This window comes from Danio rerio, chromosome 4 (genome assembly GCF_049306965.1).
Source record: "Danio rerio strain Tuebingen ecotype United States chromosome 4, GRCz12tu, whole genome shotgun sequence".
In the NCBI taxonomy this organism is placed as follows: domain Eukaryota; kingdom Metazoa; phylum Chordata; class Actinopteri; order Cypriniformes; family Danionidae; genus Danio; species Danio rerio.
In genome coordinates, this window is record NC_133179.1 from 18,316,190 (window position 1) to 18,330,945 (window position 14,756).

General features: G+C 35.7%; 1 protein-coding gene across 12 annotated transcripts in view; it reads right to left on the reverse strand.

Moving 5' to 3' along the window:
* Nucleotides 1–365: 365 nt before the first annotated feature.
* Nucleotides 366–14,756, reverse strand: part of mybpc1 (myosin binding protein C1) — a 66,526-nt gene continuing 52,135 nt past the window's right edge. For 4 of the 12 annotated variants that reach the window (XM_073945959.1, XM_073945958.1, XM_073945956.1 and 1 more), the window contains 5 exons: nucleotides 14,201–14,360; nucleotides 11,595–11,731; nucleotides 8,368–8,554; nucleotides 5,550–5,593; nucleotides 367–1,001 (listed from right to left, as the gene is read on the reverse strand). In XM_073945959.1, the coding sequence (XP_073802060.1) occupies nucleotides 5,577–5,593; nucleotides 8,368–8,554; nucleotides 11,595–11,731; nucleotides 14,201–14,360 (501 nt within the window). In that variant the 3' untranslated portion in view covers nucleotides 367–1,001; nucleotides 5,550–5,576. 12 annotated transcript variants of the gene reach the window in all.

The following is a 14,756-nucleotide window of genomic DNA, read 5'->3' on the forward strand; positions in this document are numbered from 1 at the left end:
TATTTGAAAAAGAAAAAAAATTCAAAGAGGGGCTATTAATTCTGACTTCAGCTTTATACAAATCCTCATTTGAATGAATCAAAATTCATTTTAATAAAGACTTTATATCGTTGACCTCACATTTGTTTTGTTACTATCAAATTTATGACATATACCATAGGTTAACCACTGCACGTGTTTTTGGTTAAAAACAACTATTTTTGTTTGCCGCACAAGCATACCAAACTTGTTGTATTTCTTGAAATAGGTGTACCACAACACAGCTATTTTTAATCTTAAATGAATAACAACAAAGAAGCGATCAGATCCTAAATTGCAATCTGCAACAAAATATTGTATAAGTATTTTAAAACAAAAAAGCAACAGTAGTTTTCCCTATAGGGACATTTATTCACCTGTCATGCTAAAATGAACATGTACTCGACAAACACATCGTCTCTATATTTCTCTCTGATGTCTGATCCGACAGTTGCGCAGAACCGATATTGCAAATCTAAGTAATTTTCAATACATTCATGAGAATGAAGAATACATTTTTGGAAAACTCAAAGCAGTCAGGAAAAAAAAGAAAAGAAAATCAGAAACAGCAAACCCCCCTAGACTTGTGCTCAGTTTGGCTCACCCTCATGTTCCACACCCAGAAAGTCATAAATGAAATGCATATACACCATATCTGTACCAGGCTGCTCTATGTCTCTCACAATACAATGTCTATTTGTGATTAAAGCTACAATCCAGTTTACTAAAGTCATGCATCCCATTGGCAATTTTGAAAACGGTGACAGCAACTACAGATCTGAACACAGCATGCCATGGCAACTTTCTGACACATGTGCCATTGTTTGTAGTAGTGACAGGGATTTCTGGTGCAATAATAGGGCGAATCAGTCATCAGTCCGATCCCTTCTTCTCTGACTCAGAGGTCTTAGACTCGTTCATGTATTTATCAATGAGGTGTAAGGGAACGCCTCGCTTCATCAGCTCAAAGAATGTAAAACCTCCTGGAAGAGGGAAAGATGAGGACAGTCAGAGACATGACACTTAAATGATGACATAAAGAAACACAGAATTGTTCTTTACATGTGTATATGCTGCTGCAAGAGGCATTTAGGCAGGTAAAACACATCTCAAAATATCTGAATGTCCTCACATAACAAAATAACCAACCTAGTAATATTTAAAGAAATGCAAGCCAGTTTTCAAGCAGAATAGTTCACAAAACAACTGATTTTTAAATTAACAAAATATAAAGTATTGCTAATTTTCATGCTAGTTAAGCACATCAACACAAAACTACTTTGCTTAGTTTTTGAAATATGCTGCTGAAGGTTCTGAAAAACATTACATTTTAATTAAAATATGCGTAATACTGTTTGGTAACACTTTTTTAAAGGTGTCTTGCGCAAGTTTTATATTCTTACTATTGTTATTACAATTAATTATGCATAGTTACATGTAACTAACCCTAAACATTCCCAGCAAACTGTATAATAAGTGCATGTTATTAATTAATATTACTCTGTAGTTAAATAAATTGTTACACTATAACAAGGACACAATAAAATAAGCTGTAACCCATTATTTTACAGTGTTCTTCCTACATGTAACAAGTATTTAAAATAATAACCATCCTTTATGCATAATTACAGGCAATAGCCCAGAAACAAATTTGTACCCTACTAATATCAATTGCATGTACAATTACACTATAACCAGAATTTTTGTCATATACAATGTAACCATTCGTGTATATATACATTTGCAAAGTTTAGAACATCTACAAATACATGAACTTGAGCTACTTGACAACTTGAATGTTATATTGAATACAGCAAAGTAAGAGCGCCTCGTTAACACATTTTAAGCAACCTCAAGTAAAGAAAAAAGTGTTTCAAATGTCTTTTGTGCCAACTGCTATTACAATTTTAAATACTGGGTTGTAAATCGGGTTAACTGAGTTTTTAATGTGAGTTATGGGATGATATTGATGTCTACAGTCTGTTGCAATATGGGCCGTGTGGCCCAATGGTAGTGGTGAGATGACATTAATCTGGATTTTTCTGTATGCTGTTGCAGATTCTCAGTTTATGCCAGTTCTTGTGGAATAACTACTTGAGTAAAAACAAAAAGGAGCATACAGTAATACAATAAGTATTTTTGAAACTTTATATTTTTTTTGTGACTATCTTTCAAACCAATTTTGTCAGCAAAAGATTGAATTCAAAATTCAGTATTATCGCTTATTTATTTATTTTTTTTTACATAAATGATTGGATTGGAATGATTATGTGATTGGATATTATTTTACTCATCTTTGACTTTATTTTTGTGAAATATGTATGATGTAAACGATGATGTAGTTGAAGTTAAAGATAAATTTCCACTAGTGGACAATAAAGTAAAACACAACCAAATATTATTTAAACAACAATTTAAATAAATTTCACCTCAATAGTCTCAAACTTAAACTCTCTTTAAGTGGCTTTCAATTTCATAAATATATAATTGGTCTATATATTATTAGCTTTTTTTACACTACAATACACTACAAGTGTGCATGCAATACAAGAAGTGCACTTAATTTTGACAAGGATCAGCTTGATATTTTGTAATGAAATGACATTCAGACAATTATAAGAGCAACTTAAGTATTTCCAAAGAGACAGAAAAGGTATTCACAGACAAAGATAAAGAGAGAGAGAAAGAAAGAGAAGGAAATCTTCTGGGAGTACATAACTATCTTATGTTTTGGCAAATTAAATGCTTAACCATATGAATTTGTACAAAATGTAAGATTCTTAAAAGACAAAAACATGACAAAATCATATTAATGAGACTGTGTGAATTCATATGGAGAAGCCCCTGATTCACCAAAACATAAAACAATTACGGAATGCCATGAAACTGTGTTTAAAAATCAGGATAGTTTGTGAGTGTTTGCCAGGTGCAGTGCAAATGATGAGGCAGTGAGTGCAATCATGTTTGTGCAAGCTTTTTCAGCTATCCAGCCGCTCATAACTCATTTCATCGCTGCATGTCATCTTTTCTTATTGAAGCATGTTGAGCTGTGAAGGCAGTTGGTTGAAAGTGCTCTAAATTAAGCTGCATTATGCAATATGATCACAGTTATAAATATACAAAGCACACAGTGGAAGCATCTGCAGAAGGAGTGTTGCTGGGGCAGAGATGCAAGTCTTGACTTTGTTTTGAATCTGACTCCTTGATCTCAAGATAAATTTTTCATTATTTTGAGTGAAATATAAATTAGTAGTTTCTAAAGTGCCCCTATATGCTTTTTTGAACATCACAGTTAATATAGGGTGTAATATAGCAGATTGGGACGGTCTGCACATTTCCAAAATGCACAATAAATGGAGTTATTGACTCTGATTGAGTGAACCGATTCTGGAAAAGAGTTCTTACTAAGTACAATCTTAAACCACAGATACGGCACTTTAAGCTCCATAAATACACTTTTAGATACACCCATAGACTTTCTGACCAATAGTACACAGGAATATGTCAGATCGAAACCGCAAGCTTGTGTGACACATGTTGCTGTGTTCCAAAGTTCAAGCTTGGTGAACTCTGACATGACATTCGGAAATGTGTAATATGGAGCAAACACTCGTTTTATCATAGTGTCCCATCATCTCGTTTTATCCCACACATTTTCACAGCGCCGTATGACAATATTTCGCAGGCTCAAACTCTAGTGTGACCGCTTTAGCCTCTGTATGTTGGAATAAGGTTGCATAATGCCAGCCTATGGTCTTTAAAGGCTGCCTGCAAAGATTGTCTATCTCAACCATCTTTAAAAACAAGTTGTGGCTAAGGCCATGTTGTCTGTGCTGTAAAAGCTAATTCAAGCATGTGATTGTACTTGTAATTCTAAACACAAGGAAGGACACTTAAGACTTCAGCCTCTATAGTTCACTCACTCCCATCCGGGTCACGGCACCAACATCGATTCCTCTGCCATAAAAGGCAGGCACCTTAAATGGATAATTCACCCACAAAATGAAGATTCTGTCATTATTTACTCACCCTTTACTTGTTTTAACCCTTTATGGGTTTCAGTCTTCTGTTAAACAATAAAGAAGGTATTTTGAAAAATGATATTTTGAAAACCTGTAACCATTTACTTCTATAATATTTGTTTGTCCAACTGGAAGTCAATGGTTACAGGTTTTCTTCAAAATACCTTCTTTATTTTTAAATAGAAGAACCCTCAAGTAAGTAAATGATGAGTGAATTTTAATTGGGTGAACTATCACCTTTCACAAAGACGCTAGACATTAGTCACTAGTGTGCTCTTTAAGGTCGCATTAAACAGATTTAGTTACTTGCATAGCTTTCACTGACTGGTTTTTGGCTCTTTTACATAGTAGTTGGAGCTATATTGCACATACTGTAGCCTATAACAGAACACCTTTGTATTTCCATAGTGTTTGCCTGTTATTTGTGCACTTTCAAAAGATTAGGATTCATGGTGAAACTTGATTTTAAAAGCAATGCCATAATTACATATGACTATTTACAAGTACTAAACAACCCCCCAGTCGAACTTCAGTTAAGGTTATGGGTGTTTGATTTCCAACATGTGCTATAAGCAGTAGACAATCACAAAAGACTGGTTGATTTGACCAATCAGGTCTGCTCTCTGAAAGTAGGGGTTTACATAGATCTTGAATGACCAATTTCAGGCACTGTCAGAAAAGAAGCAGTGTACAATATATTATGAGAAATTTTGCATAAATTTAAACCTATAGTATGAGATATTTAGAATAAATTGGCATAATAAGGGCACTTTAACATCAGAAGGTTTACACTCTAGATTTCAAGTCTGTGCAAACTGTGCAACTACAAAATCAGCCTGTATCTGATTTTACTATGTAACAGCCAAGTAATTCATTCACATTAGTTTTCTGTTTGCTTTGAAATCACTACTTGGCTATTAGAAAGTATTACACAAGTATTCTGGGACTCATCATAGTATGTGTGAGCGTGTTGAATGATGGTATTATATTTTTGGACTATTGACATTCAGAATGCATCATATTATTATTTTATTTTATTACCTACACCAAGATAAATGGTTTTACAATTTTTAAAAAGACTTTTGTGGTATAGCCCATTTGTCACAGCATGCAAAGGATATTTAAGCAAACAAACGCTTGAAGTATCACAACATAAAGTAGCATTTCCATTGAAAAAATGCTTGCAAGCCTAGCATAGCACTTCCATTCTAGAGAAGAAAGAGCCTTAGTTAGATTCTGTTGAGAAAATGCAAAAGTTATTTCACATTATTGCAATATATTAAAGTAAAACATTCTGTCAAAAGCATGCACTATATACATTCTATATGGAGCGAACAGTTTTTCCTTAAACTGAGCTCTTAAAGAATTCTGTAAAACATTCTTGTTTCTTGAATGGAATTGACGAGCATTGCACACCAGCAAAGAGCAAAAGCGGGATTACTGGCAACCAAGGGATGCAGAATGAATGAAATATAAGCTTCATATGCCCGAAACCATATGAAAGCTTACCTTGAATGAGAACAACACATGTAGTAACTATTCCTGAGTGATGACTGGGGGAGAAAAAGAAAATACGGATTAAACCCAAAGTTTACATGAGGGAGTTATATGTGCTTCAGGGTACATCGCTGACTTAGTCATTACAGATTTAACATGGAGGAGTTAAAGGACAGACCACAGTCTACCAAGACGGAAACACAACAATATGGCAATGTGTGACAGTATGAAAACATGATATAATGTGCAAATATTGGTGTTTTTGTCAGGTCTAGGGGATTTCGTAGACCTGCCAAAAAATGTGTGAAGTCTGTTTTCTACAGTGTGTTGCATTATGGGATGTGTGGCCCAGTACTAGTGGTGAGATGACATTGATCTGGATTTGCTGTATGCTGTTGCAGATCCTCAATTTATGCCAGTTCTTGTGGAATAAGAGCATACAGTAGTAATCTTTTTTTTATTATTATTAAAATGCTTCACATTACCAGTTAACTCATTTGAAATCTTTAAATTATGTGTGACTATCCTTTACAACCAGTTTAACCCATTTGTCAGCTATAGAAAATTAATTCGAAACGTAAGAAAATTCAGTATGATCGCGTTTATTGTTTTGTTTTTACATGTATATCTATATGATCATGAATAATGACAGGGTATTATTTTACCCACATTAAATGGTAAAGTATTTTTGATAAGTGGAAAGGAACTGATTGTATGTCAAGTCAAATCTGAAAAATCCTAAGATTATCATCATTACATTTTTGAAAGTTTTATTTATAATATTTGTCAAAGTTATAAATAGATGGCATGTTCAAGTGTTTATACTGTAGAACGGCACTATTGATGTAAAGAAAGGAGCCACAGAGGCTTTGTGTGTTGATGTTGAGCTGCACAGTACCAATAGAAACAAGAGATAAAGGATACATTGAATTACTACAAATAAATAGAATAATAAAAGGGAAATTAAATTCCATACTGTACTCACCTGGGAAATCTAGAAAAGACATTAATATATTATGTTCATATTTCTAGTTTAATGAGCACACACTCACCAGCCACCTTATTAGGCACACATTACTAGTACCAGGTTGGACCCCCTTTTGCCCTCAGAACTGCTTCATGGCATGGATTCAACAAGGTACTGGAAATATTTCTTTGATTTTCTTTTGAGATTTTGGTCAGTATTGACGTAATAGAATCACACAGCTGTTGCAGACTTGTCATATTCCACTACATCCCTAAAGTGCTCTATTGGATTGGTATCTGGTGACTGTGAGGGCCATTTGAGTACAGTGAACTTATTGTCATGTTCAAAAAACCAGTTGTGGATGCACTGTGGTCATAACGGATAGGCATGGTAAGCAACAATACTATATAGGTAGGCTGTGCTGTGGACACAATGCTCAATTGAAGTATGCCAAGAAAATATCCCTCACACATTACACCACCACCAGCCTGAACTGTTGATACAAGGCAGGATGGATCCATCCTTTCATGTTATTGACGCCAAATTCTGATCCTACCAGAATGTAGCAGCAGATATAAAGACTAATCAGACCAGGGAACATTTTTCCAATCTTCTATTGTCCAATTATGGTAGGCTTGTGCGAATTGTAGCCTCAGCTTCCTGTTCTTAGCTGACAGGAGTGGCATCTAGTATAGTCTTCTGCTGCTGTAGCCCATCCGCCTCAAGATTGGACATGTTGTGTTTTCAGAGATTCTCTTCTGCATACCTCGGTTGTAACAAGACATTTGCACTCACAGAACTGCCGCTCACTGGATATTTTTCTCTTTTTTGGACCATTCTCTGTAAACCCTAGAGACGGTCGGTTATACATAAAAATCCCAGTAGATCAGCAGTTTCTGAAATCCTCAGACTAGCCTGTCTGACACTAACAACCATGCCATGTTCAAAGTCTCTTAAATCAGATTTCTTTCCCATTCTAATTCTCGGTTTGGACTGCTGCAGATCGTCTTGACCATGTATATATGCCTAAATGCATTGAGTTGCTGCCACGTGATTGCCTGATTAGAAATTTGCATTGACAAGCAGCTAGATAGGTGTACCTAATAAAGTGGCCGGTGAGTGTAGATTTAACCACAGCGATGGTGGAGCAAATCTTGTGCAATATGTCCTCTTAAAGTAGTACATTTATGTGACATTGTTTTCAACTATGTTCATTTGTACATCTACAGTCCTGGCATGCATAACAGATCACTTGACTGTTGTTGATTCATGTGAAAAAGCATTGTTTTTACAATATTGTATGCTAAACTTAGGTTTGAGGCTGGGAGACACTAAGTAAGGGTTGGCCATTGGGTAACATCTGTCCATAAGGCTAGTTTGTTTGGTCTGTTCTACACGCTGTTATTGTCAGGCCTACATCTTGGGGAATTTACCCTATTCAGCATGTAGAACCTGCATCATTCACTGAGAGAAAGAGAGCACTCTGGTTTGTGCGTGAACAAAAACTGAAGTAACAAAACTAAGCAAATGATGCAAGCCAAAAGGGAACACACAGACATTTTTGCATGAGTGAATTCCTCTTTGGTGGGAGAGAAGTATCGTGAAAAAAGTAGGTAAATGCTGCTTTGTTTATGGTTTGTATGTTTGCAGCACTAGTTCCAGTCCTACAGGTATGGAGAGACACATCCTCTTAACCCATCTGTTTGGGTTTATGGGCAGCTTTTTGGTCCAATCACAGGTGATGTGAGATAAAACACAGTTGGTTTTCATCAACGCAAGCTCTTTGACGTCAGCTTAGTATGCCCCAGATTTTAGGATACATGTCCAAAGGTCATGTATGATCATAGTAACACAAAGACTAACCTTTAACCTCTAGTTTGCAGTCCACCTGAGCCTCTCCAAGGTCATTGACAGCTTTGCATGTGTAAACGCCTCCGTCAAATGGGCTGGGCTTGCGGATCTCCAGTGTACACACGCCCTGGTTGTGAAACATGCGGTAACGTGGGTCGTCTATGATGGTAATCTTGTTTTTCATCCAGACCACCTTAGGCTGAGAGCAGAAATTAAGCATAGTATGAGAATATGGAGAAAACAGAAAACAATAACGGGCAAGAGGATCCAAAGCAGCATCAATCCAGTAAATAATGTTTGAATTAGAAACTTCGGTCATAAAACTAAATGGGGCAGAGTGATAGTTAGTGATATCATGTGTAGACAAAACCCATCTGTCTTAAAGTATTCTTGAAATGGTTTGGTCATGGAAATACACATGGTACAGGGATTCTGCAAACAATTATATGAATGCCACTTGGCAGCTGATCGGCCTGATTCTGCAGCTAATTACTGTACATTGCTTATGTGGAATTTAAGTAGTTTGGTTGAGTGTTGCTTTAAAACCCCTTCACCCCAGCACCACCTGTCTAGATCTGCGACAGGAGTTGTTTGTCAAACACATGGAGTGAGAACTGCACCTCGTCTCGTGTGTTAGTTATTGACAGTATGACAGTGTGATCTAGTGTGTCTGTGTTCGAAGATCATAACTAGCAGGTGCTCTTGAGCCCAATGGGACATTCACAGGTCAGGCTACAAAGAGAAAACTACAGGTGTAAATCTATGAACTTATGGTTGGTGCCCAACAAAACTGTTTAGGTTAAGGGTCTTTGAAGGATTGTTAGCATTCATGCATAACCCTACTGTATATATAAGCAACTGAATTCAAAACTCAATATCTAAAAGTACAGGATAAAGGAGTAACAGATCATATGTACTGTGTCAGATATTGTACTCCTTGTTCCTGGAGTTTTGGGAATTGAATTTTGGATTTAGTTTGCTGTGATGACCCCAGTTTTAAAAACAATTTAGATCATTCATAGCTCATTGTTTAATACAGACCAACCTGTAGGTGTTAATCTGGTACCTGGTGGTACTATCTTTATTATTTAACTGGCTGCCATACTTTACAAATTTCACCAACTTTGAAATCTTCTAAGCTGTTTTAAAGCGACTAAAACTCTGTGACAGCAAGTGGCCCAGATGAAGACCAAAGGGATGAGCCTCTCAGACATAGCAAGAAAAGCTGGTCGTAAACTGCAATTTTATTACAATTTGAAAACAAGTTAGGCTGGGGCACGTATTTCTGATGAGCCTGGGTTTAGGTTCACCAAGTTTGTGGTTTCCTGTGGAACTGGGTCAATTTTAACCATATTCCAAAAATATTTTTTTAGTCTGCTTACTTTACTAATATTACATGGCAAATATTGTGTTTTTTTTGCTATTGGTCTAGTTTTGATAGCCTACTGGGCTATTTTTAAACTTGTTATGTCTATTAGGGCTATTTTTGTGGCGAAACCACTGATCTATATAGAATGACTGGATTGCGCATTGTGTTCTAAACTGATGATGGTTGCATTGAAGCCACCAGAAGTGTTGGATCTGCCATCTTAATGTGCCCTACTGACAGAAAACTACAACGCTTCAAAAATGAGCCGGTGTACAGTTAAAAGTTTAACACAAAGTTCAGTAAAGGATGAGGCAAATCTGTTCAGGTTCTCTTCTAGCTTATCTTGTATTTTTGTGTAAATTAAATTTTTATTTTCTTATGAAATGAGCTCCAACCACTGAAGAAAGATCATAAAATAATAATAGACCGTAGTATATTATGTACTCCAAAAGCAAAACCTCATGACAGTTAAGAATGGAAGCAACGTCTCTTTTTAAAACGGGTAATAGAGCCAAACAGAATTGCATTCATTAATTAACTGTGATGCTGTTTAAATTGTAGTAACCATATAACTTACTTGGCCAAACAAACACCTAATTTTAACAATGCACTATAAACCAAATCAGATAAAGGCTATATTGTAAGTACGCATACAAGACATTTCTATTCAGTGAGTAGGGATCCAGTCAAATCAATTCACATGCTTAAATTTGTGTAAATAAAAACTTTATTTGACATTTTTGTTGTGCAACATTTTTATGTATATTTGATAAAGAAAACTATCAATGTATTACAAGTGAACGATCGGGGTCTGTACAAAAAGTTAGCATATAAGCTGTCTCTTCCGATGGTTATATTAACCTCTGATAACACTGCTTTCTGTTTAAAGGGGCGTTGCAAATACAAAAAAAAATCCCTTACTGCCACCTGCCATTAACCAAAAACATCTGTTATTTTCATTCTGCTTAATCCTTGTCTTCATACTACTACTAATAATAATTCCTTACATTTTTATAGCGCTTTTCTAGACACTCGAAGTGCTTTACACATTTTTGGGGGAATCTCCTCAACCACCACCAGTGTGCAGCATCCACCTGGATGATGCGATGGCAGCCATAATGCACCAGACAACACACCACACACCAGCTGATTGGTGGAGAGGAGACAGAGTGATAAAGCCAATTGTGGTATGGGGATGGTTTGGAGGCCATGATAGACAGAGGCCAGTAGAATTTGGCCAGGATGCTGGGGTTAAACCCCTACTTTTTTTTAAAGGACATCCTAGGATTTTTAACAACCACAGGGAGTCAGTACCTCGGTTTAACGTCTCATCCGAAAGACGACTAAGCTTTTTATTAACAACAGAAAAGCTTCTTTATCCCAAATAAATAATTATTTCATATTTAGCACATTTGTGTACAAGACACTACAAATGAAGGTTTCAAATCCAACCGAGTGTCTTGTTGGGCGATGTTTTCTCATTACTATTATTATACAACTTCCTATTAATTCCATAGAATGCCTGAGGACAGTAGGGCTTAGAAATATGGCGGCATGATGGCTTTGCTTTTGACCTCATGAGCAATCCAGTTCTCTATTACAGGTCAGTGGACCAAACCCTTACAACCTTGGCTGGCAGCAGCAGCATTTCTTATATGCTCACAGCAGTGTGTCTGTGTTTTTGATCTCAGCAGCAAATCCTTACTTGCACTGCAGATCTAGTCCATCAGGACCAAATACATTTACATGCTAAAGCTATTTCTGATTGAACATGCTATCAAAAACTTACCCAACAGAGGAGGTATCTCATCAAATGAGGCAAATGAACACATTTTTGGTACCTCAGGATAGTGTCCTGCAAGTCACTTACCCGAGGGTTGGCACGCACACTGCAGTTCAGGGTTGCGTTGTACCCGGCAATGGCAAAGGTGTTGATGAGGGGCTGAGTAAAACGGGGTGGTTCTGTGAAGTCGCGGTCATTATATTCAGGATTCTTCAGATGCAGGCCTGATTGAGAGTGAGAGGAAGAGCGAGAGGAGGAGGAGGACGAGGAAGAGTGAGAGGGGAAGGGAGTGTGGGACTTTGCATGATACGAGCTGAGAGCTGTATCATGGGGGAATTTCCCTTATGTGATGAGGAAGAGACAACATTTATCGTCAGCATTGGCAAAGCGTGACACACTGTGTTAAAGATAAAATCTGCACTTGAGGACACATTACTATTGACGCTGTAGATTGTGGCTTATACACAAATTTTTGTGTATCAGAGTTACCATCAAATGGGGAGGCTATTTCAAGTTGCAGATCAAACCTTTAACATTCCAGTAAAGCCTATTAAAGTGAAAACTCAGACTTTACAGGCAATCCTGCTCAAATGCTACATCTTGATTAGCAGGTTCAGGTAACTGAAATGATAAACTGTGCAGGAAAGTGTCCCAATTTGCATCTTCAATTGAATTGTCATTCTATGGAGTAATTAAGTGTCATTTTTAATTTGTATTACTTTAAAAATAATGTATATAATTAATATTATATTATATACAGTGATGTAAAGTAACAAATTACAAGTACTCAAATTACTGTAATTAAGTAGTTTTTCTTAGAAATGGTACTTTACTGAGTGATTTTAAAAGTGTGTACTTTTACTTTACCTTGAGTAATTTTTTAGTGCTGTATCCGTACTTTTACTGCATTACTTTCCTCTAATTCACAGTCACGACTTTTTTTTCTGGCCCATGGAGATTAGAAAAATCAGTCCTGTGATTCCCGTCCAATCAAATCACACAGAGGTTAAATCGCTGCACAAAGAACTACATCAAGACATGGGCGATTTATAATTGCAGCAAACTGTTTGGAAGCGTTAAAAGTGTCCGAGAAGATGTCCAAAAACTTTACACACATTGAGCCAAAGACTGTTTAGATTTTATTTACATTTTGTTTGTAAATAAAATTTGGTCGACATCAGAACCCAACGTAAGGCCGACCTCAATGTCCATTGTCCAACCTAAAATTAACCTAATATCAACATCTAATGATGTAACAGCTTGATGTTTTGTGAACGTTACCACTATGATGTCTATCAGATGTTGAATTTTGGTTGCCATACCTGATAAATAAATGTCAGTATTTGACGTCAATATGACGTTGGTTTAAGATGTTGGCTCGATGTTTGATTTTGGTCACTTTCCAACACCTAAAATCAACCAAATATCAACGTCATTTGATGTTACTGGACATCAAAACAATGTCTTTAGATGCTGGCTAGACAAGGAATTTTGGTCACCTGACATCACAACCTAAATCTAACCTGATATCAACATCTTATGACATTGTGTGCTTGCAGGGCAATAATAACTAAATGCACTACAGAATGTTACGTTTACACACATCCACAAATGACATGTAAATGCATCAGCACTACATTTTTTAAGCAAAGTAAAGGTACTTTTACTTAAGTATGGTTTTCAGTACTCTTCAAACCATTGATTATGTAATGTTAAAAGTTTACATTTGAGTTGTTTAGATATTATTTTAACAATACAATCTACTATTTCAACACTTTTTTAGGGTAACATTTAACATTTACATGAACAAAATTGCTTTTAATAATTGTATTTTATTTTAATTGTAATTGTCAAGACACCATTGTTCATTTTATATTAGTCTGTCCTTTAATGTTTATGCTTTATACTGTACTAAATTTTAAAATGTATTTTATTGTAAAAAATAAATAAATAAATATATATATATAAATTTTTTTTTCATTAAGACATTTTATTGTATGCTCCCATCAATGGCAACATACATTATTTACTGTGTACATGTTTAATGTATGTTTAGTGTGCACTCAAATTGGGACACAGTCTTCAGGAGCAGAATTGAACAATCCTTCTTTACACCCTATCTAGGGCGGTGCATTCCAATTTAAATCCTGACTAAAATTTGGTTAGCTGATTAGTAAATTAGTGTTGATAAGGACATCAGCGCTTGGCTATTAAGACTGTAAATTCCCCTGCAATTTCTCAAGTTAATTATTATTAAAATAAAAACCACATCCACAATGATTTTAGTAAAAAGCAATTTAGTACAAAGCAAGCTTGTTAGGCTTAAGAGTCTTAGTAAAAATGGGTACAAGCAATTTCTGCACCACAAGCGACATCAAACAGAACTAGAAAAAAGGAAAAATGTAAATGCATTCATTTTGAGATTTATTTTATTTCACTTCATATGAATGTTTTCGTTTCCTGTGAGTAAAACTTGTAGATTTCCCATTCACTGTATTCAAAATTGCATACTGCTACGTTCGGTTTGACTTTTGTATACAGTATGAATGCGTGTTATATGGTTGAAATTCATACATCATGCAGTTTATGCTGTTAGTTGCATCATTTCACTAGCAGTCACAACTATTTCACACATGCAGTTCATTTACAAAGAGTGTGGATGTGGATGGAATAATGCTAGAGCAGCGGGTTACCTTCTTTCACGATCAGTGCGCTGTCTTTAGTGGCCGTGGCATCTTCACTTAAGCCCACCATGTTCTCTGAGTAGATCCTGAAGAAATACTCATTACCCACCACTAGATCTGAAATTGTGATGCAGGTACGATGATAATGCTCCACACATGTGTACCACTCCTGTAACAAACACACACACACACATACATGTCTTTTTGTCGTCTACTCTTAAATGTTGTTTTATAGTGGAATCAAACGAAGTACGTTCTTATAATGGTGGTATTTTGCTATTTAATAACATTGAAGAAATACATGAAATACATAAAATAACATTTTAACTATAAAACTGTCAATAAAACCATCAATAACAGTAAATCTTGTTATTTTGAGGAAATATAGTCTTAAAATCATAATAACATAGTTTCTTATAATATCATGACAAAGCATCTCATTATTATGACATTATTCAGTGAAAACGCTATGTATGTGGTCGCTATCATAATAATAAAGCATTTTCTACTACATTATTATTAATATCTACTATATTACTATAATATACTATATAATTTACAAGAA